At 46.3% G+C, this 25,048-nt stretch overlaps 2 protein-coding genes across 4 annotated transcripts in view; one reads left to right on the plus strand and one right to left on the minus strand.

The window, feature by feature from the left end:
• The first annotated feature begins 2,433 nt into the window (after positions 1-2,433).
• LOC138798718 (homeobox protein Mix.1-like) overlaps positions 2,434-25,048 on the plus strand; it is a 35,717-nt gene continuing 13,102 nt past the window's right edge. The window contains exons 1-2 of one of the 2 annotated variants that reach the window (XM_069979275.1): positions 2,434-2,646; positions 2,740-3,014. In XM_069979275.1, coding sequence (XP_069835376.1) covers positions 2,930-3,014 — 85 coding nt within the window. In that variant the 5' untranslated portion in view covers positions 2,434-2,646; positions 2,740-2,929. Of the gene's footprint in view, positions 2,647-2,739; positions 3,015-3,350; positions 3,545-25,048 lie in introns of those variants that run through there. The other variant, XR_011364145.1, reaches the window with a different exon arrangement.
• On the minus strand, positions 6,899-17,077 carry TMEM254 (transmembrane protein 254). Of its 2 annotated transcripts, XM_069979273.1 has the most exons (4): positions 16,922-17,074; positions 11,939-12,042; positions 8,712-8,771; positions 6,899-7,129 (listed from the first exon to the last, which is right to left on the minus strand). In XM_069979273.1, the coding sequence occupies exons 1-4, from the start codon at positions 17,006-17,008 to the stop codon at positions 7,012-7,014; spliced, it is 369 nt and encodes a 122-aa protein (XP_069835374.1). In that variant the 5' UTR covers positions 17,009-17,074; the 3' UTR covers positions 6,899-7,011. The 2 variants fall into 2 exon arrangements, with proteins under 2 accessions (XP_069835374.1, XP_069835375.1); XM_069979274.1 differs by lacking the exon at positions 8,712-8,771 and having other exon boundaries at positions 16,922-17,077.

The raw sequence follows: 25,048 nt of genomic DNA on the forward strand, positions 1-25,048 counted from the left end.
CTCCCCACTATAAGCACATGCAAGCTCCCCCCACCCCTCTCCACTATAAGCACATGCACGCTCCCCCACCCCTCCCCACTATAAGCACATGCACGCTCCCCCACCCCTCCCCACTATAAGCACATGCACGCTCCCCCACACCTCTCCACTATAAGCACATGCACGCTCCCCACTATAAGCACATGCACGCTCCCCCACCCCTCTCCACTATAAAAACATGCACACTCCCCCACCACTCTCCACTATAAGCACATGCAAGCTCCCCCCACCCCTCTCCACTATAAAAACATGCACACTCCCCCCATTCCTCTCCCCCTGTATACAGCATCATACACCTGAACATAGGGGGAGATTTATCAAACATGGTATAAAGTGAACCTGGCTCAGTTGCCCCTAGCAACCAATCAGATTCCACCTTTCATTCCTCACAGACTCTTTGGAAAATGAAAGGTGGTGTCTGATTGGTTGCTAGGAGCAACTGAGCCAGTTTCACTTTACACCATGTCACCTCTATACAGATCCCTGGTCACCACACATGATATATACTATATACTGCTCCACACACCTGTATATAAGAACTGCAGGCAGGCACCATTCCTGGGCAGCATCTCCCATTACACATAGGTCCCGGCTCCCGGCAGCCTCCTCTCTCCCCTCAGGCTCTCTAGCTGCAGGAGTGTCCTCCCTGCCAGGCCCTGGAGCTGGGAGGAGAGAGCGGCCTCTAGTGGCTGCAGGGAGAATATACAGCCTCCAGCTATAACTGCCACAGCACATTGCTTACATCTATAAGCCTGAGCTTCTATGCATGGGGGCGGGCACAGGGGGCGGGGCGTCACGGGGGCGTGGCTTTTCTGGGACACTGTAGTGTATAGAGCAGAGTGATGTATGTGTGGATTATATAGAGGGGCAGTATACAGTGTTATCATGCACAGGAGATTGTACATCTATTATCTGTCATATTCACTATTAGTGCTGACACTGTCTCCGCATTGCACTTATATTTTTCTCTCCATTGGATTGGCTGCACATTGTCACATGGAGGTTGTTGGCCCCTCCCCTGCAGATGACATCATTGGCTATTGTGGCCCCTCCCCCGCACATGATGACATCACAAAAGGCTCCTGTATAGGTCATGATGACATCACACACTGTATATAAGCAGCTGCAGAGCTCTAGAATCTCTAGAGGTGTTTCGTGGTTGGTGGAGGTAAGTCTGCTGTGTCCTTCCTTCTCTTCTATAATATAGGATGAAACTATTGCTAGAATATCCTCATCCCTACAGGTATATACTATATTATATATGATGGGATTACCCCTCTATGCTGATCCCTACAGGTATATACTATATTATATATGATAGGATTACCCCTCTATGCTGATCCCTACAGGTATATACTATATTATATATGATAGGATTACCCCTCTATCCTGATCCCTACAGGTATATACTATACTATATATGTTAGGATTACCCCTCTATCCTGATCCCTACAGGTATATACTATATTATATATGATAGGATTACCCCTCTATCCTGATCCCTACAGGTATATACTATATTATATATGATAGGATTACCCCTCTATCCTGATCCCTACAGGTATATACTAGGCACAATAGGCTGGAGCAGCCCCTATTCACATCAGTTGTATAGTTTACTAGGCATGTCCTGTGGCCTGTGCAGAGATCATTGTATAGGGAGGGGGAGGCTGAGCTCTGAAATCTTTGCCTTTGACTCTCCAGCCATGATGGGAATTGTAGTTTTGCAACAACTTGAGGACCACATATTCCCCATCGAGTAACTCCTTACTGTTCTTTATTTGTAGGACAGAGAAAAGCGAGCAGAAGAGTTGGTGTTGGCGGAGGAGGAGGTAGTTTTGGTGGGGAGGTAGTGTTGGTGGAGGAGGAGATGGCAGGGGTAGTGGTGGAGGATGTGATGGTGTTGATGCAGGATTTGGTGGTTGTCCTGGACGACTTTGTGGTGGAAGGATTGGTGGTAAGAGTGGTGCGCCAGGTGTTGGTGCAGGTGGTGATGGCGATGAGGCGGGTGGTAGTGGACGGAGCGGTAGTGCTGGTGGAGGTGGTAGTGATGGTAGTGGATGAACTGGTGGTGATGGAGGCAGTGATGGTGCTGGAGGAGGTAGTTGAGGAGGGGCTACAGCTGGAGGAGGTGGAGGAGGAGGTGTTGCAGGAGGAGGAGGTGGTCGTGGAGGAGGATGTGGTGGAGGAGGAGGTGGTTGTCGTGGAGGAGGAGGAAGTTGTGGAGGAGGAGGTCGTGGTGGAGGAGGAGGTCCTGGAGGAGGATGAGGTGGTGGAGGAAGAGGTGAGGAGGACAGGGTGGTGGAGGAGAGTGTCGAGGTGGTTGATGAGATGCTGGAGGAGCGGGTGTTGTGGAGGAGAGGATGAAGGTGATGGATGAGGTGAGGTGGGGAGAACTATATGGAATTACAAAAAAAAAAAGAAAACAACAAAAAAATTGGTGGCATGTTACTCCACTCAAAGAATATGTGGACGAAAAGATGATCCCGAGGGGTCTACGAGTAAGAAAACCTCCCGATCCCATGGAAGGCGAAGAATATCCCATTGAGAGGAATGCTGCCTTATCCACCGTCTCTTGCACCCTCATGGCGACCATTATAGCTAAAGGTAAGAGCAAACTTGTCACATTGGATGCTGCTGTAACTGAATTGGAGACAACACTACAAACTTACAGAGAGTTATCTGATTTTACCTCCATAGTGGAAACAACCAATCAGGTCCTTACAGACTATGAGAACAGAATTGTGGAAGTAACAAAGGTGGGAACAGGAAGATTCTCACACACCTGTGTCATACACAGGACGCTCATGTAAGAGATTGGCAAAAGGACGTGTGTGTGCTCAGCAAGCCTACTGAGATCCTCCCCACACCCGCTCCCGGGCCCAGTCATATGATGAACAGCCAAAAAACGACCACAGCCGCGGAGAGCTGGGAGGAAACACCAAGCCAGAAAACCGCAACAGACAACAGAGGAGGTAACTACAAGCATGACTGTTGATGTCATAGTTGGGGGAATGGTACCAGGGCTATCCCCATCACCACCACATCCCTGCTGCCGCCATCGCTGATGCCGCTGCTGATGCACTGCAGTTCACAAGCCCTGTCGGAGACTGCAGAACTCACTGCCGCCCCTGCGTCTTGCTGACTCGTTCCCTCATGTCACCCGAGCTGCCCCCCTTCCCCATCTCTCCCCCCGTGTCCTTCCTTCACCCACTACCCCTGCTATCCTGCCCCTGGACCTCAGACCCTGTGTTGAATAACCTGTAATGTTCATATACTTACCATAGCTATTCTCTCCTTGTGCCCTACAGGCGAGAGGATCAGTGGGACCATCTTTGCCATGGATACCCTGCCACCGGCCTTCCATGATCTGCCTTTCCTCCTTCTATCTTTCTCCACCTGGACCTGTACTTGCCACTGTGCTTGACCCCACAGATCATCCCCCAACACCTTGGGACCCCACACTCCATTGCTCTCATTCCTTTGGGAATTGATGTGTGTCACTCTAACCAATAAATTTACTTAACTGTATCTGTACTGAGGGTTGTGTGTATGTTCACTGGGAGGCACGGTAAGCCCTAGCGGACCACTGTGCGCCCACCTAGACTGGTGCTTGTTGTCGGGCAAGCCGGTGAGATCACCTGTGGTGCACATCTATGGTGTTATAAAGGCGATACGGCTGGTCACTTGCTATATGGTGAAGTGTGACTTAAGCTCTATGGTGGTTGGCCAAGATGTAGCCGGACCCTAGGGTGTTGTGATGTGAAGCCAGTACCTATTGGGCACACAGGTATGATGGCACACCTGCTTTTATTTTAAAGGGACGGATACACCTTTTCCCCCTGTGGTCAGTGATCTGCCGGGCTGTTGCGGGGTCCCTTGGGCTGTGACAAGGATTGTGTGTGTACTGTGTTGGTGCGGGATGAGGAATCACAGAGTCTCTTTATCATAAATAGAATCTAGTTTACTGAGGCCAGTACTCGGATGACAGCCGTGGGGCTGTGCTCCTCTCCCATCCTGGGCTTCCCCATGACATCACTTCCAGTATCACCGGCACGTGCATAGGCTCCCGCCTGACGTCACTTCCGATGCAGGCTTTCCGCACTGACTGCACTCGGCAGTGTGAACAGGTCCTTTCTAGTGAAGTCAGATGCGTGGCTAGAAGAGGGGAACTTTAGGAAATATGTTGTCTCCCTCCACTTTGAAACCAAGTACAGAAGATGGAACTAAAGGTAACTGGCTCAGGACGGTTGGTTTCTATAAATGTGCCGCATCTAGGTGTCCCATGTGTATTTTTGCCACCAAACAAACTACTTTCACTTCGTGCGTTACAGGTCGCACATTTAGAATAAAAAGTTTTATTAGTTGTGCCACAACATACACGGTATATTTAGCAGAATGCACGGCATGTAACCTACAATATGTGGGCGCAACAAAAAGAAAATTAAAAATGTGGATTAGCAAACACTTAAAGGGATATACGTTCTCATTTTCCTTTAAAGGAGAAGTGAGGCCAAAACTTAAAATTTTTTAATGTTATTACTTACAGAAAGTTAGACAAATTTCTAATGTACATTAATTATGGGAAATGCACATATAGGGCTATTTCCCTTAATTTAGTAGATCAGGGAGACTTCAGATTGTCTAAACAAAGTGACGTCACGAACCAGGGGTGTACTTACAATGGAGTGTCCAGCAGGGGCGCACTATATATAGAAGTCAATGAGTACCATTGACTTCTATATATAGTGCGCCCCTGCTGGATACTCCGTTGGAATTACAATGGATGTGTATGTAAATGTAATATACAGTGTTTTTGATTGAATACATTTATGAAATACTTTGGGGAGCAAGTGTCCTTGCTCCCCAAAGTATTCCATAAATGTAATCGATCAGTACATTTGGATATCCATCACAGTAAGCCCGCCGAACCGCCGTTGCCCACCGCCGCTCTGGACTACACTGAACTACTACTCCCATCACCTGCTCATAGAGTAGAGTACTCGTAGAGTAGTAGCTGGGTTATCGCTATGAGATCGCCGCTCATCCCCCTCCGCAGCCATCATCCCCCTCCGCTCCCCCCCTCCTGCTTCTTCCGGGATCCGGCAACTTTACACTATCTAGAGTGCAACTCCAGGTTGCACAGCCACAACCCTCAGCATCATGCCATATTAAAAGTAGACAATGGTGGCTGTAGTTTTTATTCACTGGACACCCAAATAAGGGGGCTGGGTTGTCAGTATTGTGTAGGGCAGCGCTTCTCAAACTTTTTCTACTGGAGCCTCACCCACCAAAATCAAGGCAATGCCTGGGCCTCACCAGACTGACCAAGAGGGTGCCTGGGCCTCAGCATCTGTGGTGAAAGTCCATTTAAAAGCTGAAAATAATGCTAGGGCTACCTTTCACCCGTCTCCCAAGCTCTATTTGCTAATAAAGTACAACATAAATTAATAATGTTGCTAAAATGGAGATCTTTGCAAACAGCAAAAGGACTGTGCAGATCATAGTTACTTTTGTGAAAACTGGCTCCACTGCTGGGCCTCACCAACAACTAGGGGGCGCCTCACAGTTTGAGAAGCACTGGTGTAGGGGACTAAGCTGTGCAGTGGGAGGGGAATAGATGGAGGGAGGCAGGGAATAGAGGAGAATAAGGTGGGGTTGTGGCCATGTTTGTGGGTGGGAGGAGGAGGTGGGAGATATACAGAGGCAGGCCAGGGAAACAAGGCATTGTGGGGACTGTAGGAATATGCAGCACACAGGCACTGGTCCAAACAGGAAGCTGGAGATGTAATCAGCAGCAACAGAGAACAGTGCAGGGGGCAGCTAGAGCAGCCAGAGGGGGAAGAAATGTGACAGAGAGGAAGCCAGTAACCATCCCCTAGTGTGTGAGGAGTTTAGATTTTACAGGGGGTGCCTGGAGTACTCCTTTAACTAAGGCAGGTAAGACCTGCAGTTCTTTAGGCATTGATCAGGACTCCCATGGAGGAGTTGTTAAATGGCTGTTTTGATGGACCTGCTACTCCTGCTATGGTTTTCTCCATTTAGATTTACTGGACTCCCAGAGCTTTGCCATCTAATATTAGAGATGAGACCGACTCAATCATTCGCCATTTGAATACTGGTGGCTTAAAGGACAACTCCAGTGGTTTTCTAAGGAAATTAAAACAAGTAATAAAATTCATATGTACCTGATCTCTGTGGATCACGGCCAGCGTGTCGATGACATCTGTCACAGAGGGCCAGCCCCCCTCTGCTACATTGTCAGATGACTCACAGCTTGACTTTGTCATTGTCAGATGACTCACAACGGAAAAGTGTTTCAGTAGTGAGACCCCAACCAATCAAAACGTTTCACATGTCCCAGCGACATATCAAATGTTTATTATGACAGATACGCTTTGCACCAATGACCCTGGAGCCAGACTATTTGTTGATGTGAGTCCTTCTTGCTTTAGTCCTGTGAGTCCTTTTTGCTTCTTTTAGCACAGTGTGGACCTAGATTTATATTGCACTGCATACAGATTTCTCAGTTTCAGATGTAGGAAAGCAAGTAGATTGGTTGAACATCTACATTTTCTCCATAACCACAATACTAAAATAAAACAGACAAGAACATTTACGTTTCGGAAACCACAAAAAAGTCAGTTTATTGTCTAGAATCCAGAATCAGCTCATACATGACGTGTTAGTAATCCATTCCTTCCCCTTCCACAGGAAGGCGACCACTGCTCTTCATCCCACAAACATAAACTCTCATCACAGCGGCAGGAGTTTTTATTAAAATTTTTCTTTTTGTTTCTTTTGTCTGGATTCACATTAGATTCTGACGCTGTATGACCTGGAAATGAAGAATTTAAAAAAAAAACTCCTAGAAGGATTTTACATAATAAATCCCTCAAACGGAAAGGGTTAACTATGTAATAACCAAGGAAGCACATTGGCCTTGGTCACTAGTTCAGACTTTCCTCTGGTTTATCTTCGTTTCTTTCCTGGTTTGTATGAGAGTAGGAGGGAGAGAGAGGCTATTCCGAAGAGGGCAGTTTGTATAAGCCACTGCATTCTAGCCCCAGAGTCTGTGATGCCTTTAGCACTGAAGAAAAAAAAAAAATAGAATAAAAAGAGATGTTAACTGAAGCGCCACCTTTCATTCAGGCCACACTCACACACTGTATTTTTGCTCAGTAATTTGCAACCAAAACCAGGAGTGGATTGCAAACACAGAAAGGCTATGTTCACACACTGATTAAATTTAGTTAATGGCTGTCATTCAATGGCAATTAACGGCCGTTGTTTTGAAATAACAGCAATTATTTGCCATTAAATGATGGCCATCCACTAAATTTCAACAGTGTGTGAACAGATCCTTTCTGTGTTTTCAATCCACTCCTGGTTTTGGTTGCAAATTACTGACCAAAATACTGTGTGGGAACATAGCTTAACATTGATAATAGTCACTAAGGCTTCATTCACACGTTCAGTAATTTTTCAGGACCGTAAGACCTCCCGCTATTTTTAAATCATCTGCAAAAATCATCCGTATTTGCATCTGTTTCTGTAAAATGTGAATAGTACTAAAAAACGGAAAAGCCACATAAGAAACCACATAAAAATCAGCACCAATAACCTTACTGCAAATTTCATGCTAATTTTAAGGTGGTTTCTTTAGTGTTTTTTATTTCTTTTTTTTACTATGGTGCTTATTCCCACATTCCGTAAAATATGGAAACTATTGACAGGCAAGCGCTGTAGTGGACTCTATCCCCACTTGGCATCATGTATCAATAGAACGCCGGGAGCAGGAAGAGTGTTTGAATTTTCACAACACTATAATGAACGAGCGGCTGTTTTATTACAGTGCTGTGAAGATTTAAATTCTTTCCCTCTTTTCACACATGATGCCGGGCAGGGATAGAGACCACTACAGCACTTACCTGTCTGTAGGTTCCGTATTTTATATAACGTGGGAATAAGCCCTTATACTTTCTGTTATGTTTAACGGCTGTTTTGGTGAAATCTCCTATTGGAACATACTGCCATCTAGTGTACACATTGGGATAGTACAGTAGGGTTTTGAAGAGGTTTATCTGTTCAGAAAAACAGTGAGAATTGGACATGAAATGTAAAAATAAGAATGGATTTCCAATGAAAAGAGGAGAGACAGGAGCACCAGTAATATCTAATAAGTAATAAGAAAAGAGAAGGTAAGAAGTTACATCCTAGGCTGGGTTCACAGTGCATAAGCACAGAATGTGCTGGAGCTGGAGAGAGAAGTGCTCAACCACCTGCTTCTCCCAGCTCTATCATAAAATTGCTGGGAACCCAAGAACTCAGATCAAGACTGATCAAAACTTTTCACATATCTTTGCAACATGTCACATTTTTTTTTTATGATTACAGGGACACTTTACGATGTTTGCAATATTGTTTTTAGGGCTGACGTTCTAATGAACAGTGTTTACAGTGATGGATCATATATGTAGCTTTATGGTGTGTTTACACAGGCAAATTTATCTGACAGATTTTTTAAGCCAAAGCCAGGAAGAGACTATAAACAGGGAACATGTCATAAAGGAAAGACTGAGATTTTTCCTCTTTTCAAATCCATTCCTGGCTTTGGCTTTCAAAATCTGCCAGATAAATCTGTCTGTGTAAACACACCATTAGATACTGACCTGCAGAGTCGTAAACTATAAAAAGCCTCAGCAAAGTGCACGGCCCACGCTGCCCAAAACCTGAAAGGAGACATGGGTATACTGTTACTATGGCAGAATATTAATCATACAGCAAATACACTAAACTTCTGCCCACAGGATGCCAGGAAACTACATGAACTGCAATTATCTAATAGCAAAAATACAAAGGGCAGCAGATAAAATGTACACTCCCTTCTATCAGTGGTCTACAGACCAGCCCGTGACTAATGCAGGGATGGGGGAGCTTCTGCCCTCCAGCTGTTGAAAAACTACAATTCCCATCATGCCTAGACAGCCAAAGCTAAAGCTTTGGCTGTCCAGGCATGATGGAAATTGTAGTTTTGCAACAGCTGGAGGGCCGAAGGTTCCCCATGCCTGGACTAATGGATGAGGAGCAAATTTCACAACATCCCCAGGATATATTGTCACGTCCTATTGTGGTAAGGAGAGTGCAGCAGAATATAACTGTACATCTATATGTGGGAACAATTAACTACCATGAATACTTCCAGCTATAAGTGCTGCAGGTCGGGTGTGGAATGTGGACTGTGCACCGGGAGTTCCTCGCTATCACTGATATTTGTTTCCATATCAGAGTGTGTTACAAGAGGCCAAAGAGCAAGTCTATGTACTAATGCTGCCGGGAGCCTACAGCTATGGCTCTGTTCACATCCCCATCGTCACTTCTGCTTATAAAGTAAATGATGGATAGGTTGTATGACACCACGAAACTATTTTGGAGCCCATGAGAGTCCACTAAGGTCTGATGAGAAAGATACATCCAATAGGACGGAATCTGCAATGGAGCCTCCTTATGCACATGTAAACAAAGCCTTAGCCTAGGTCCACACAAGCCTATTATACAGCAGTATTATGGCCCCATGGTGGGACAGCTGTCAGTTTGGTTCACCAGATCCAATGCTGGGCCGGGATTTGTGAATGTAACACAGATATTAAAAAAAAAAAAAAAAAGGTCCATATTAAAGTGCACCTGTCACTACGGGCCGCTGCTGGATCAACAGCGAGTTTCTCTGTTAATCCTGAAATTTGGGTTTTTATGTATACAGAGACGCAATGTGTAGACTCCACCGATAGTAGCAAAACCAACTTTATTTGGCAACGCGTTTCGTCTTATTAAACAACGAACAAGCATTTTTCAAGCTTGTCCGTTGTTTAATAAGCCGAAACACGTTGACAAAGTTGATTTTGCTACTACCGGTGGAGTCTACACATGTTGGAAACCATTTTGCACTTTACGATCACTCTATTGTCATTGCGAATTTGCACCAGAAGGCGCCCTCCGTTTCTTTTTTACCCCCTCAGTGACACATCAGGTGGTCACAAGGCTGAAGCAGCAGTCATTAGATTGGGACGGCTAAAGGAAGACGTAGGGAGGCAGAATCTCCAACACAGGCTCAGGTTTTAGTTCCCAAGTTTCTGGCTGGGGATTGACTTTATTACGCAATAGGGATAGATAATATGATCAGATGATATTTTTTGCTAAACTAGCCACACTGGTTAAACTGGCCTAGTAAGTGCTGTGCATATTAAAGAGTACCTGATCGCAGCTTTTGGACTGCTTCATAATTTACCACTATTGGCCACACATCTTCCTTTGTAAACATGAGGTTAGCGGACGATAGCAAAGGGAACCTTTAAGAAGTTTCCAGATCACACACGCAGTGCATACATACCTTCTGTGCTTCTGAGTGCTCCAGTATTAGCTCTCCAGCTCTCCCCTCCTGCTCTCTGTCCGCCAGCAGTATCCTCTGGCCATTGCCTCCTCCGAATGATTGACAGTCGGAGGAAGTGGGGGTCAGGGAACAGGATACGAGAGCTGGAGAGTGGGATGCCAAATAATATGCACTGTATCTGGCCATTATATAATGTGTATTATATAATGTGAAGATACAGTGCTACTCCTCATATACACAGTATATAATGGCCAGATACAGTGCTACTCCTCATATACACATTATATAATGGCCAGATACAGAGCTACTCCTCATATACACATTATATAATTGCCAGATACAGTGCTACTCCTCATATATACATTATATAATGGCCAGATACAGTGCTACTCCTCATATACACATTATATCATGTGAAGATACAGTGCTACTCCTCATATACACATTATATAATGGCCAGATACAGTGCTACTCCTTATATACACATTATATAATGGCCAGATACAGTGCTGGTCCTCATATACACATTATATAATGGCCAGATACAGTGCTACTCCTCATATACACATTATATAATGGCCAGATACAGTGCTGGTCCTCATATACACACATTATATAATGGCCAGATACAGTGCTACTCCTCATATACACATTATATAATGGCCAGATACAGTGCTACTCCTCATATACACACATTATATAATGGCCAGATACAGTGCTACTGCTCATATACACATTATATAATGGCCAGATACAGTGCTACTCCTCATATACACATTATATAATGGCTAGATATAGTGCTACTCCTCATATACACATTATATAATGGCCAGAAACAGTGCTGGTCCTCATATACACATTATATAATGACCAGATACAGTACTACTCCTCATATACACATTATATAATGGCCAGATACAGTGCTACTCCTCATATACACACATTACATAATGGCCAGATACAGTGCTACTCCTCATATACACACATTACATAATGGCCAGATACAGTGCTGGTCCTCATATACACATTATATAATGGCCAGATACAGTGCTACTCCTTATATATACACATTATATAATGGCCAGATACAGTGCTACTCCTTATATACTGTATACGCATTATATAATGGCCAGATACAGTGCTACTCCTTATATATACACATTATATAATGGCCAGATACAGTGCTACTCCTTATATATACACATTATATAATGGCCAGATACAGTGCTGGTCCTCATATACACATTATATAATGGCCAGATACAGTGCTGGTCCTCATATACACATTATATAATAGGCAGATACAGTGCTGGTTCTCATATACACATTATATAATAGGCAGATACAGTGCTGGTCCTAATATACACATTATATAATAGGCAGATACAGTGCTGGTTCTCATATACACATTATATAATAGGCAGATACAGTGCTGGTCCTAATATACACATTATATAATGGGCAGATATAGTGCTATTTCTCATATACACACAGTCACCTGAATGTACATACCCATAATACAAGAGGCTGTAGTGATTCTTCACCATGTACTGTGCTAATGATCCCAGTGGTCCCAGCTGCTCATACGGCACTTGTGTCGGCCAGAAAACCGTCCACTGCAAAGAGAAGCAATAATATATGAATCAGATCGGAACATCACATAAACCATAAGAGAGGTAAATAACAAGGATTATCTCAGAACAATTGCGCCTGTAAAGGGGAGAGATACACATGGCAGCAAGTAAACAGTCACCTCTTGACGTGGATATGTTGTTGCAAAAAGAATGAGCAAGAGTAAGGATCGGGGTGACGACCAGACCAGAGTATCTCCAGAACAGCGGCTCTTGTGGGGTGGTCCTGGTATACAGTGGTCCAAGGAGGAATAAGCGGTGACCTGGTGACAATGTCATGGGTGTTCAAGACTCCAAGGTCATGGGTGGCAAGACTTGTGTTTTTTATTCATACCACCTCATAAAAAATGTAATAAAAAATGATTAGGGTGTCACATGTCCCCCTGAATGGTACCGATGGAAACGTCAATTCGTCTTACACAAATATATTGGCACCACAAGGCCTCTGTGACATGGTATAATTGCTAGAAAAAACCCTGAAATAAAAAAAGGCCCCAAAATTCACCAGGTCTCTGTCATGTCTGCGGCCTGTGGTAGAGTCAGATGACGCACTGCGGCCACATATGGGGGATTTCTAGAAACACTGGAATAAGGGGAATAAATATTGAGTTCCATTTCTCAGTTAGTATTTGCTGAGTAAGAGGAAAAAAATTATTAAAATAGAATATCTGACCCTAATAAATTTCCCCTCCAATTACTGTGAAACACCTAAAGGGTTAATAAACTTATGAAATGTTACTTTGAATACTTTGAGGGGTGCAGTATTTACAGTGGAAGGATTTATGGGGGTAACTAACATACAGGCCCCACAAATCCACTACAGAACTGAACTGGTCCCTGATAAAATCAGAGCTGAAATTTTCCAGAAAATTTGAAAAATCGCTGTAAAATTTATAAGCCCTCTAACATCCTAACAAGTAAAAGGACGTTCACCAAATGACGTCACCATAAAGCAGACATGTTGTAGATGTTGCAGTAATTAGTTCATGTGGCATGACTATCTTTCTTAGGAAAAGAGAATTTTGAATATAAAGAAATGTAAATTTTTCTAATTTTTGCGCAAATGTCTTTTTTTTTTTTTTTTTTTACCAAAGTATACCACAAACAAAGAGGAATATGTCACGAAAAAACAATCTCAGAATAACCGCGATAGTTAAAAGCACCGCAGAGTTATCACTACATAATGAGAGACAGGTTAGATTTGAAAAATAGGCCCCGGGCATTAAAGAGGATGTACCATCAGGACGCAGGGATAGATCAACGACGTCACGGGGAAGCCGATGCCGCGGTCTGTTTTTTGAACCATGGCCAGGTTCCCGTGTACTGCGCCGTTCTATCCACGGGCTGGAGCTGAAGCACAGGAGGCGGACCGGCCTCAGTGGGAAGTAATTCCCTTCCCTGTATGACACGGCTTCATAAAAATCAATGGAGCCACGTCATACAGGGGCAGAGGATTCCTCCCACTGGGGACGGGACGGCCAGCCTCATGTGATTCAGCTCCGGCCCGGGACCCGTAGATAGAACGGGGCCGTACATGGGAACCAGGCCACGGTTCAAAAACGGTCCACGGCACCGGCTTCACTGTGATGGCGCCGTTCTATCCCTGTGTCAGATTAAAGAGGATGTACCTGATGATACATCCTCTTTAAGGCCAAAACAGGCTGAAGAGGCAAGGGGTTAATCCATTATGATTTTTTGAACTTGTATTGAAGTGAAGGAAGTTTGTCTGTTTTCTATTCCCTTAAGGCCCTATTACACAAATCGATTATTGACCGCATTTGGCCGATAATCGCTTTGTGTAATAGATGATAACGATCAGCCAACATGCACGATGTTGGCTGATCTTTGTCTTTCAACAGGTTGAAAATGGCAACGATCAGCATGTTAAGGATATGCTGCCATCGCGCCGTGTAATAGGAGTAGCGGCAGCTGTCTCCTATGGGATGCCCGGACGATCAGACGATAACTCGGGGGGCTCACCCGCAGCTCCCCAGCTCTCACCTGCTCCTCCTCGCTCACTGTCGGCACATGTCAGGTCAGAGCTCGCTTGCTCCCTCTTGTCGCCCTGTGTAAGAAGGGCTGTAGAGGAGTATACGGGAGCGGTTGCAGTTCACTTTGGTTGACACCCTTGTGAGTGTTGTGCCTCAGGTTTGCACAACCATTCTAGGTGAGAGTTTCCAAACTTCTCCGCTCACTATAACCAGTTTGTTACGATCTACACCATAGAGCGCTGTTTATCTTTTCATCGCTATATGACTGATGGCCCTGCAGCCGTCACCCCCACCCATACTGGTTATAAAAGTGTTAGAGAGTGTCTGTGTCCTCAACAACAATACAGCTAATCATACATTTACATTACACATGACCCAATGATGTGCATATCCTACTATCCCGGATGCAGAAGAGACTGCCTGTGGCTATAACTCCCATAGAAGAAAAATGGAGCGGTGACTACCTTCGCATCAGGGTTTATGCTGCACTTTATTCCTATGTTATATATACACCACACCTGATACAGTACTAATAATTCACAGAACTCTAATGAGTTGTACCTGATCACCTGCTCAGTGCCAGGGATGGAGCCACAAGGTACAGGATATACCCAGCCCAGGGCACAGGATATACCCAGCCCAGGGCACAGGATATACCCAGCCCAGGGCACAGGATATACCCAGCCCAGGGCACAGGATATACCCAGCCCAGGGCACAGGATATACCCAGCCCAGGGCACAGGATATACCCAGCCCAGGGCACAGGATATACCCAGCCCAGGGCACAGGCTATACCCAGCCCAGGGCACAGGCTATACCCAGCCCAGGGCACAGGCTATACCCAGCCCAGTACACAGGCTATACCCAGCCCAGGACACAGGATATACCCAGCCCAGGGCACAGGCTATACCCAGCCCAGGGCACAGTATATACCCAGCCCAGGGCACAGTATATACCCAGCCCAGGGCACAGTATATACCCAGCACAGGGCACAGGCTATACCCAGCCCAGGACACAGGCTATACCCAGCCCAGGACACAGGCTATACCCAGCCCAGGACACAGGCTATACCCAGCCCAGGACACAGGCTATACCCAGCCCAGGACACAGGCTATACCCAGCCCAGGACACAGGCTATACCCAGCCCAGGACACAGGCTATACCCAGCCCAGGACACAGGATATACCCAGCCCAGGGCACAGTATATACCCAGCCCAGGGCACAGTATATACCCAGCCCAGGGCACAGGCTATACCCAGCCCAGGGCACAGTATATACCAAACCCAGGGCACAGTATATACCCAGCCCAGGGCACAGTATATACCCCGCCAAGGGCACAGGATATACCCAGGACACAGTATATACCCAGCCCAGGGAACAGGCTATACCCAGCCCAGGGCACAGTATATACCCAGCCCAGGGCACAGTATATACCCAGCCCAGGGCACAGTATATACCCAGCCCAGGGCACAGTATATACCCAGCCCAGGGCACAGTATATACCCAGCCCAGGGCACAGTATATACCCAGCCCAGGGCACAGGCTATACCCAGCCCAGGGCACAGGCTATACCCAGCCCAGGGCACAGGCTATACCCAGCCCAGGGCACAGGCTATAGCCAGCCCAGGGCACAGGCTATACCCAGCCCAGGGCACAGTATATACCCAGCCCAGGGCACAGTATATACCCAGCCCAGGGCACAGTATATACCCAGCCCAGGGCACAGTATATACCCAGCCCAGGGCACAGGATATAACCAGCCCAGGGCACAGGATATAACCAGCCCAGGGCACAGGATATAACCAGCCCAGGACACAGGCTATACCCAGCCCAGGGCACAGTATATACCCAGCCCAGGACACAGGCTATACCCAGCCCAGGACACAGGCTATACCCAGCCCAGGACACAGTATATACCCAGCCCAGGGCACAGTATATACCCAGCCCAGGGCACAGTATATACCCAGCCCAGGGCACAGTATATACCCAGCCCAGGGCACAGGCTATACCCAGCCCAGGACACAGGATATACCCAGCCCAGGACACAGGATATACCCAGCCCAGGGCACAGGATATACCCAGCCCAGGGCACAGTATATACACAGCCCAGGGCACAGTATATACCAAACCCAGGGCACAGTATATACCCAGCCCAGGGCACAGTATATACCCCGCCAAGGGCACAGGATATACCCAGGACACAGTATATACCCAGCCCAGGGAACAGGCTATACCCAGCCCAGGGCACAGTATATACCCAGCCCAGGGCACAGTATATACCCAGCAAAGGACACAGGCTATACATAGCACAGAGCACAGTATATACCCAGCCCAGGACACAGGATATACCCAGCCCAGGGCACAGTATATACCCAGCTCAGCGCACAGTATATACCCAGCCCAGGGCACAGTATATACCCAGCCCAGGGCACAGTATATACCCAGCCCAGGGCACAGTATATACCCAGCCCAGGGCACAGTATATACCCAGCCCAGGACACAGGCTATACATAGCACAGAGCACAGTATATACCCAGCCCAGGGCACAGTATATACCCAGCTCAGGACACAGGATATACCCAGCCCAGGGCACCGGATATACCCAGCCCAGGGCACAGGCTATACCCAGCCCAGGGCACAGGCTATACCCAGCCCAGGGCACAGGCTATACCCAGCCCAGTGCACAGTATATACCCAGCCCAGGGCACAGTATATACCCAGCCCAGGGCACAGGCTATACATAGCACAGTATATACCCAGCCCAGGGCACAGTATATACCCAGCCCAGGGCACTCACCATACTGTTACCTGTCCTCTGGGTTTCCTATACTCTTCCCTTCTGCAGAGCATCTATTACTGTGATTCCCTCTTACTGTGAAGAAGCCCATGGACAGGCTGATGAGCGCCATCCACAGGATGCCAGTTCTCTGGAAGTAAGAGGCGCTGCCCGCTGATGCCATGATGCCAGGATGACAGCCCGGTCCACTCTGCCCGGCGGGGAGCCAGGGTCACGTGATTCCTCTTTTTTTCCTTATTCAATCCCAGTAGCCAATAGAATGGCAGGCCTACAGCGCTGAGCCAATCAGATGCTACCAGCGGTACCTGCCTGTTCTCGCGTAGGGATATGAGAAGGTAGTTCGGCTGCCTGAGTGCAGGGATGTGACAGGTGTATGACTGCCTGTACAGCTGGGACTTGCAGTGCTACGCTTCCGCCACTAGTATATAAACGTAGTTTTCCTTTTCCGTAGTATTACGCGGCTTGTGGACTATTTTATATGTTTACGCTTAGAACAGTCACATAGCGGAGGGATAAGTTGTGGCTCTCCAGCTGCTGCTGCCCGGGCATGATGGGAATTGTAGTTTGACAACAGCTGGAGGGCCACAACTTGGGAGAGACATAATATAATACAGACATAATAATATCTTATTAACCCCTTAGTTACTCCGCTATTTTGAGTCTATTCACATTGAATAACAAAACATTTAAAAAAATGTCATTGACCATTAAGTCGTCTTATTGCTTAGCAGGGTGGTTTGTATTAGTTAATGACAGTAACAAGAGAAAGCACATGCAGACAAGGGCCCCACACTGACAGACATACATGTTTAGTAATAAAAGGAGCTCTTCAGTGTAAGTCTGTGCATGAATAAACCTTCAGCAACATCTTTGGCTGGGTATATGTTTTCAATAAAGAGCTGCATTTATTATACTTTTATTATATACTGCACTGCACTTTATCTGAGGAAGGAATGCCGGGGACACCACTGGGAAGCTGAGCATCGCCGGGGGCCCGTCCGACACCTCAGAAGAATAGAAGAGAAGGGAGCTGCGACGGGGGAGCGAGGTGTTAGGTGAGTTTTTTTTTCTTTGTTTTTATCTGCTTTTCAGGTGACAAATATAAAAGGACAACACAGGCAATCTACAAGGGGGGTGGCAACAAAAGGGGGGCATGTATAGGGGAACAACACAGTGGGGGCATCTACATGGGGGGCAGTATAAGGGGGGCAACAGAGAGGGGCCATCTATAAGGGGGGGCATCAATATGGGGGACAACATAAGGGGGGCATGTATAAGGGGGCAACACAGAGGGGCCAGCTATAAGGGGGGGCAACATAAGGAGGACAACATAGGAAGGCATCTATAAGGGGGGGGGTGTACAGAGCCTGTGTAGAGATGGGGCTGCCTCTATATGACTGGATGAGGTGATGGTGATCTGTGTACAGTGGATGTTAGTCAGTATGCGGTGGTGTTAGTCAGTATGTGGTGGTATTTGTTACTTGTAATCTGGTACAGTGTTTTATTGGTCTTAGTATACTAGATTTGGTCAGTAACAATATGGTGGTGATGGTAGTGGTTGTGGTGGTAATATTTCCCCCTTGTATACTGGTATTATTGGTAATATCAGTCTCAGTATACAGGATTTGGTTAGTAACAGTATGGCGGTAATATGTATGGTGATAATATTTCCTATATACTGGTATTATTGGTAATATCTGCCTCTAGCTATTATCTATGTGTCGCATCGCTTGGTCGAACGGGGGGGGGGGGGGGGGGGGCCCAAGTTGAACTCTTGCACCAGGGCCCAAGGGACATTAGCTACGCCCCTGATTTGCTGGTATTTTAAAACAACGGCTGTTATATTGAAATAATGGCCGTTATTTACTGTTATATGGCGGCCATCCACTCAATTTCATCATTGTGTGAACAGATCCTTTCTGTGTTTTCAAACCACTCCTGGTTTTGGTTGCAATATGAGGACCACAATACTGACTGAAATATACGTAGTGTGAATAGCAATCATATATAAATCCAAGACAAAGGAAGGCCCTACAAAAACAATACAAGCCTTATCATGACCCATACATACATTTAAAAACACTTAAAATGCAAAAATCATACTGCAAGCAAAGATCGAATATTGCACATGAATAGAACGGCGCTGGTGCCACGGTCTTTTTTATAAACAGCGGCCCAGTGGCATTAGAATTAATGGAGCCGCATCATAGAGGGGCAGGGGTCTCCTCCTAATGGGGGCGGGCCGGCCGGCCTGCTTCCAGTGCTTCAGCCTGGGCTGGTACCCATGAATAGAAGTGGGCCGATGTTCAGAAAAAAGACTGTGGCACCGGCGCTGTTCTATTCATGTGCAAAACCAAATGTACTGATGGTAAATTCACTTTAACCAACTCAACACAGCTACACCTTCTTCACCTAATCTACTCAAGTTACACCTTCTTAACCTACTATCTGCACTCCAAGCACCCAAAGCTACACATTCTGGGGACATTTATCAAGCGTCCGCCCGAGGCATACACCAGAGAGAAGGTGCAGATTTGCCCCTTCTCCCTGGCGTACACCTGCTGTACACTCCGCTCGCCCGATGGGCGGGTTGGGGGAGCTTGGGGGAGCTTGGGGGGCGTGACGAGACGGGGAGGAAGCTTGGCCTCCTCCTGCGCCTCACTTATCATGATTTATGCCTGCTCACAGGCGTAAATCATGATCAAAATTTACACCTGGCGGGGGAAAGGAGGCGGAGCCTTAATAAATCCCCCCATTGTTTTGTACATCAAGAGAAAGGACATTGTATTGCTGTGATTATTTTTGGTGCACTGTCTACTGAAAAGTATTAGAGTAGCTTCACACGTACCAGATTTGCAGTGAATTTCACGCTGCGAGTTTGCAGCAAATTCCGCTGCGAATCCTGGTACTGGTCACTTCAATGGGGTTACGCTGAGAGTATGTAACCCGGCCGCTTTAGCCAACCGCAGCCAGCAGCATACATCACCTGCTCGCTGACGCGGCTGCATGTAAGGCTTCCGGCGGTCCTGGGGCCGTGCACTGATTGGCTGAGCAGGACCGACGGGAGCCAGGAGCCTCACATCCAGCCACGGTGCCGAGCAGGTAATGTATGCTGCAGGGGGGTTAAAGGGGCCAGGTTACATGCTCGCAGTGGAATAAAAATCCCACTGTAAATTTTGCTGTAAACTTGTATCGTGAAATCCGCTAGGAATCCGGTACGTGTGAAGCTAACCTTAATCTTTATTGCACAGAAGGGCAAGTTTAAGTTCTGGACTCTGTGCTCCTTACTATCCGTCACACCTGCACCTACACACCTGGTTCTACCTTTACAAAGCCCAGTGCTGTGTACCCACTATGAGAAGTGCCTAGTTGATGCCACCACACCTAGCCCACTGCTAACCACCTAGGTTCTGGCATACACAGTGCCTGCAACTCTACCAGGTGCTGAAAAACATAGTACAAATAGAGCCTAACAGTGGTAAAAACACAAACTTAAGCTAATATAGCTAGCCTGCCCTCTCTAAAGTCCACAGATGTAACTATGTAGTGTATATGACTGCCAATAGAGCAAACTACAGAACAGTTCCGGGCTGTATCACTAATTCTCTTGGCATGGCTATGTTCACACATAGTATTTCCGTCAGTATTTTGATCATTATTTTTTTTTCAACCAAAATACAGAGTGGAACTAACAGGGCAAAAAATATTTTCCCAGTTTCTGTGTTCTCAACCCACTCCTGGCTTTGGTTGAAAAACAACTGACCAAAAGACTGATGTGTGAATATAGAACGGGACTAGTAAAACATGAGCTTTTTTTTTTACTGTTACTAACAAATAGGGAATAAGCGGCTACATTTCTGGTAAAATAAAGTAATAAAATACATCTTCAGCATAAACTGCCATCATTGTAGCACTAAATCATCAGGAGACAGTGCCAACATATCTATTGTTCCCCTGCAGCCGCAAATGTAGTGTTAAAGGGGTAGTCCACCAAAAAATTTTTTCTTTCAAATCAACTGGTGCCATAAAGTGCCAGAGATTTGTAATTCACTTCTATTAAAAAATCTCAAGTCTTCCAGTACTTATCAGCTGCTGTGTGTCCAGCAGGAAGTGGTGTTTCCTTTCCTGTCTGTCACAGTGCTCTCTGTTGCCTCCTCTGTCCATGTCAGGAACTGTCCAAAAAAGGAGCAAATCCCCATAGAAAACCTCTCCTGCTGTCCAGACTGGAAATAATACAACTTCCTGTTGGGCATACAGCAGCTGATAAGTACTGGAAGGCTTGAGATTTTTTAATAGAAGTAAATTACAAATCTCTGGCACTTCATGGCAGCAGTTGATTTGAAAGAAAATTTTTTTGGTGAACTACCCCTTTAAAGCAGCCATTAAAGGGGTTATCCAGCGGTACAAAAACATGGCCACTTTTCCCCCTACTGTTGTCTCCAGTTCAGGTGCAGTTTGCAATTAAGCTCCATTTACTTCAATGGAGCTGAGTTTCAAAACTCACCCAATCTGGACTCACCCAATCTGGACACAACAGTAGGGGGAAAGTGGCCATGTTTTTGTAGCGCTGGATAACCCCTTTAAAATAAAAGGGGATCATGGAATGTATGGTCGCAATGAGTCCTCTAGGGCTGCTCTGGCTAGCACAGGGGTGTCCTCTGCAGTGTATCCCCAGTGACCTTTCTGTGCCCTTGAAATTCAATAAAATGTGTGGACATGTCACTGGTAAAGTGCTCGAGGGGATGTACATCTCACCTAGGCTGATGCATAGTGTGAGATGGTGAGTCCAGGAGGCATCTGTGCTCAGCAGTGTTATGCTGCTGAGCTATTATTTATTATTGCCGGGCCTGGACTTACATGGAATGGCAGGTAGGTTTTGGTAGTGGGACTTGCCATTCCCTCCCCCTCGATCCAGTGTGGGTTTTGGGATCAGGTGAGCTCTGATCCCAATCAGCCTGAGAAGGCAAAAGGTGGGCTCAGTGTACAGGTCCTTGCTCTCAGCCAGGGTGAACAGCCTGCATGCTGTGTTTCCTGGGAGCAAGGAGTTCTATCGCTGCTGGGGCCTGTTCACACCCCGCAATACTGCCGACTGAAGTGTCAGAGAGGTAACCTGCTGTGTTAGTTAGCGCCCAGACGGGCAAGACCTTTTTGTTTTTGTTTTTAAAGCACAGTGTTGCTATATTTCTGTTATGGACTGTTTATGCTGCAAATGAACGCCAAGCTGTTATTTGACAAGTCCAAGTCTGCTGTGAACTGTGTCCAAACACACCATCCCCCGGGAAGATCCCTACAAATGCTATTTATAATAAAAAAATAAGCGTTTCTGACTCTCCAGCAACAGATAATGTTGGTGAGAATAAGGGTAAGGCCTTCTGCATTCTTGCAGCCCATCCCTTTGGTTCTCAGAGGGATAAGCCATTGCCCGAGCAACCTGGCTGCCTGTAACTTACCCCTTTCCATAGGGAACGCGTGAGGTTTGTCTGCGGTACCTTCGTGTGTATGGAAAGGACAGGAGAGATAACTGTTGGCTGACATCTATTGAAGGTGTATAGCCATCTTTAGACAAGAGCCTTTGAGTATTAGTGATGGGGTTTAGGGGTGGCCCGGGCTTGCAGACACCACCATTGTGGTCTTCCAATAGAATCAAATATCCCTTTGGGTGGAAGTCCCCTTTAAGAATAATTACCATGTCTATGGGCAGCTAAACTTCATGAGCTTATCACAAATAAATATGTTGGAGATAAAGTTGCAGAATAGGTATTTCTAGTAGCCAAGTTATCCCATCAGTAGCCCACCGTGATGTGACTGATAATACAAAACAATGGTCTCTATTGCAGAGAATGCACGTACAATGAACAAAGGTCTTGGCTCATTTACATTCATATCTTTCTATAGTAAAGTGTTTTTCGCACATTTTTTGTACAAATCTAATTATTAAAACCACCTGTGCAAAGTATCACATCTCCCCAGCACAGGGATACACTGTATATGGGAGGAAGGGGAGATCAGAATTACGTGGGAGAATATTATTTTACTGAATGAGCAGTAGATGCTTGGGACAAACTTCCAGCAGATGTGGTTGGTAATTCTACAATAAGTAAATGTAAACCTGCCTGGGATAAACATATATCTATCCTAAGATACATATGAAAATAATCACTGCATTAGGGGCACAAACTCAATAGCAGGCTGGTCCACTACTTTGGGTGATCATGGCTTGCAGATATTAGGGAACATAATCTACAGGGTGGTGAACAGCGTCGGACTGGGCCACCAGAGGATCCTCCGGGTGTAGATTTTGATCATGATTTACGCCTGCGAGCAGGCGAAAATCATGATAAATGAGGCACATATCATAGAATCCCCATAGATGACACTCAGATCTACCTCTCTGGTCCGGATGTCACCTCTTTGCTATCCAGAATTCCAGAGTGTCTTTCGGCCATATGTTCCTTCTTCTCCTCCCGCTTTCTAAAACTCAACATGGACAAAACAAAACTAATCATCTTTCCCCCATCTCGCTCCATCCTGCCATCTAATCTGTCAATCACTATCAATGGCTGCACTCTGTCCCCTGATCCTCAAGTCCGCTGCCTCGGGGTCACCTTTGACTCTGCCCTGTCCTTTAAACCCCAAATTCAAGCCCTGACCACCTCCTGCCGCATTCACCTCAAAAACATTTCCAGAATCCGATGTTTTCTCACCCCTGACTCTACCAAACTGCTGGTACATGCTCTCATTATTTCCCGCTTGGACTACTGCAACATCCCCCTCTGTGGCCTTCCATCTAACTCCATTGATCCCCTCCAGTCTATCCTAAACTCTGCTGCCCGACTAATCAACCTTTTCCCTCGCTATGCCTCTGCCTCTCCCCTCTGCCAATCCCTCCACTGGCTCCCCATTGCCCAACGTATTCACTTTAATTGTTGACCATGACGTACAAGACAATCCACAACCTGTCCCCTCCGTACATCTTTGATCTGATATCCCGCTACCGTCCCTCAACCAACCTTTACCTCCTGTTTCTCTTCCCGTACCTTATAGATTGTAAGCCCTCACGGGCAGGGTCCTCTTCCCCGTGTACCAATCTGCCATTTGGCTTCATGTAATGTGTTTTGATCCTGTGTTGTTTCTGCTTGTTACCCCTATCTATTGTATAGCACTCTGGAATTAAGGGCGCTCTATAAATAAATAATAATAATAATACTTGTAAGAGTATCCCACACACCAGATCCGCACCGTTCATCTCAATCAGAATACATACTCGCAGCGGGATTGCCATCCTGCTGCGTGTATGTAAGTAAACCCCTGGCTGGCCGGAGCATACATCACCTGCTCCACGCTCTGGCTTCCTTCAGGGGTTCCCGGCTGGACGTCCCACTCAGCAGCGCAGCGCACTGATTGGCTGAGTGGTACGAGCAGACGCTGGGAACCCACAAAGCAAGCCGGAGAGGGGAGCAGGTGATGTATGCTCGGGGAGTTAACTTACATACATGCAGCGGGATGGCAATCCCGCTGCGAGTATGCATTCACATTGGGATGAATGGGCAGTGGATCCACAGCGGATTTCGCTGCGAATTCTCAGCTTAAAATCCACTGCGGATCCGGTGTGTGTGAAGGCACCCTAAAAGCAAATTTGTGGTTTACGTGGTTCTGTGCCCCTGTGGTTATTTTTACATGGGGATGACCATTAGACACATGTATGTCAGATTCAGAGAACATTTGAAATCTTTAAATTATTTCTATGTAACACACTGCTATATGCACGAGAATCCAAGACGGACGGGCCTGAATGCTGAGAGGCAGTGTCAAGTAATCTTCTATATCTTGATTAGCACCGATCTCGCTGACCAGTGCTAATTTGTGCCCACGGACGGTATAAGATTGCATCATGTAAAAAGACCCTAAGGGTTCTATTACATGGGCCGATCAATACTGTAAACAAGCGCCGATCTCAGCTGAAAGGCTGCTCACAGGAAGAGACCAGGAACGTGGATAGGTAATGTAAAAACTGTTTGTTGTACCATCAGCCGCCAGCTGTGCATCGTTATTACACGTAGCGATTCGCAATAGCAGCGGCAGCTATCTTCTATGGGCTGCCCGGGTGATCGCTTCCCATGTGTGTAGTAGCACCGGCAGAGAGCAGGGAACGAGGAGCAAGCAAGCGCTGACCTGACAGGTTGGCGCTGGTTTGCTTCTCTGC

This window comes from Dendropsophus ebraccatus, chromosome 8, assembly GCF_027789765.1.
Source record: "Dendropsophus ebraccatus isolate aDenEbr1 chromosome 8, aDenEbr1.pat, whole genome shotgun sequence".
Classification (NCBI taxonomy): domain Eukaryota; kingdom Metazoa; phylum Chordata; class Amphibia; order Anura; family Hylidae; genus Dendropsophus; species Dendropsophus ebraccatus.

Bases quoted from the DNA above. Each gene is read 5' to 3' on its own strand.
- TMEM254 (XM_069979273.1), bottom strand. From the start codon at position 17,008: ATGGCATCAGCGGGCAGCGCCTCTTACTTCCAGAGAACTGGCATCCTG. The intron at 12,043-16,921 runs GTAAGAGGGAAT...TTCTCTTTGCAG, and splicing joins TGTCCATGGGCTTCTTCACA to TGGACGGTTTTCTGGCCGAC. The intron at 8,772-11,938 runs GTATGTACATTC...GTCTCCTTTCAG, and splicing joins TACAGCCTCTTGTATTATGG to GTTTTGGGCAGCGTGGGCCG.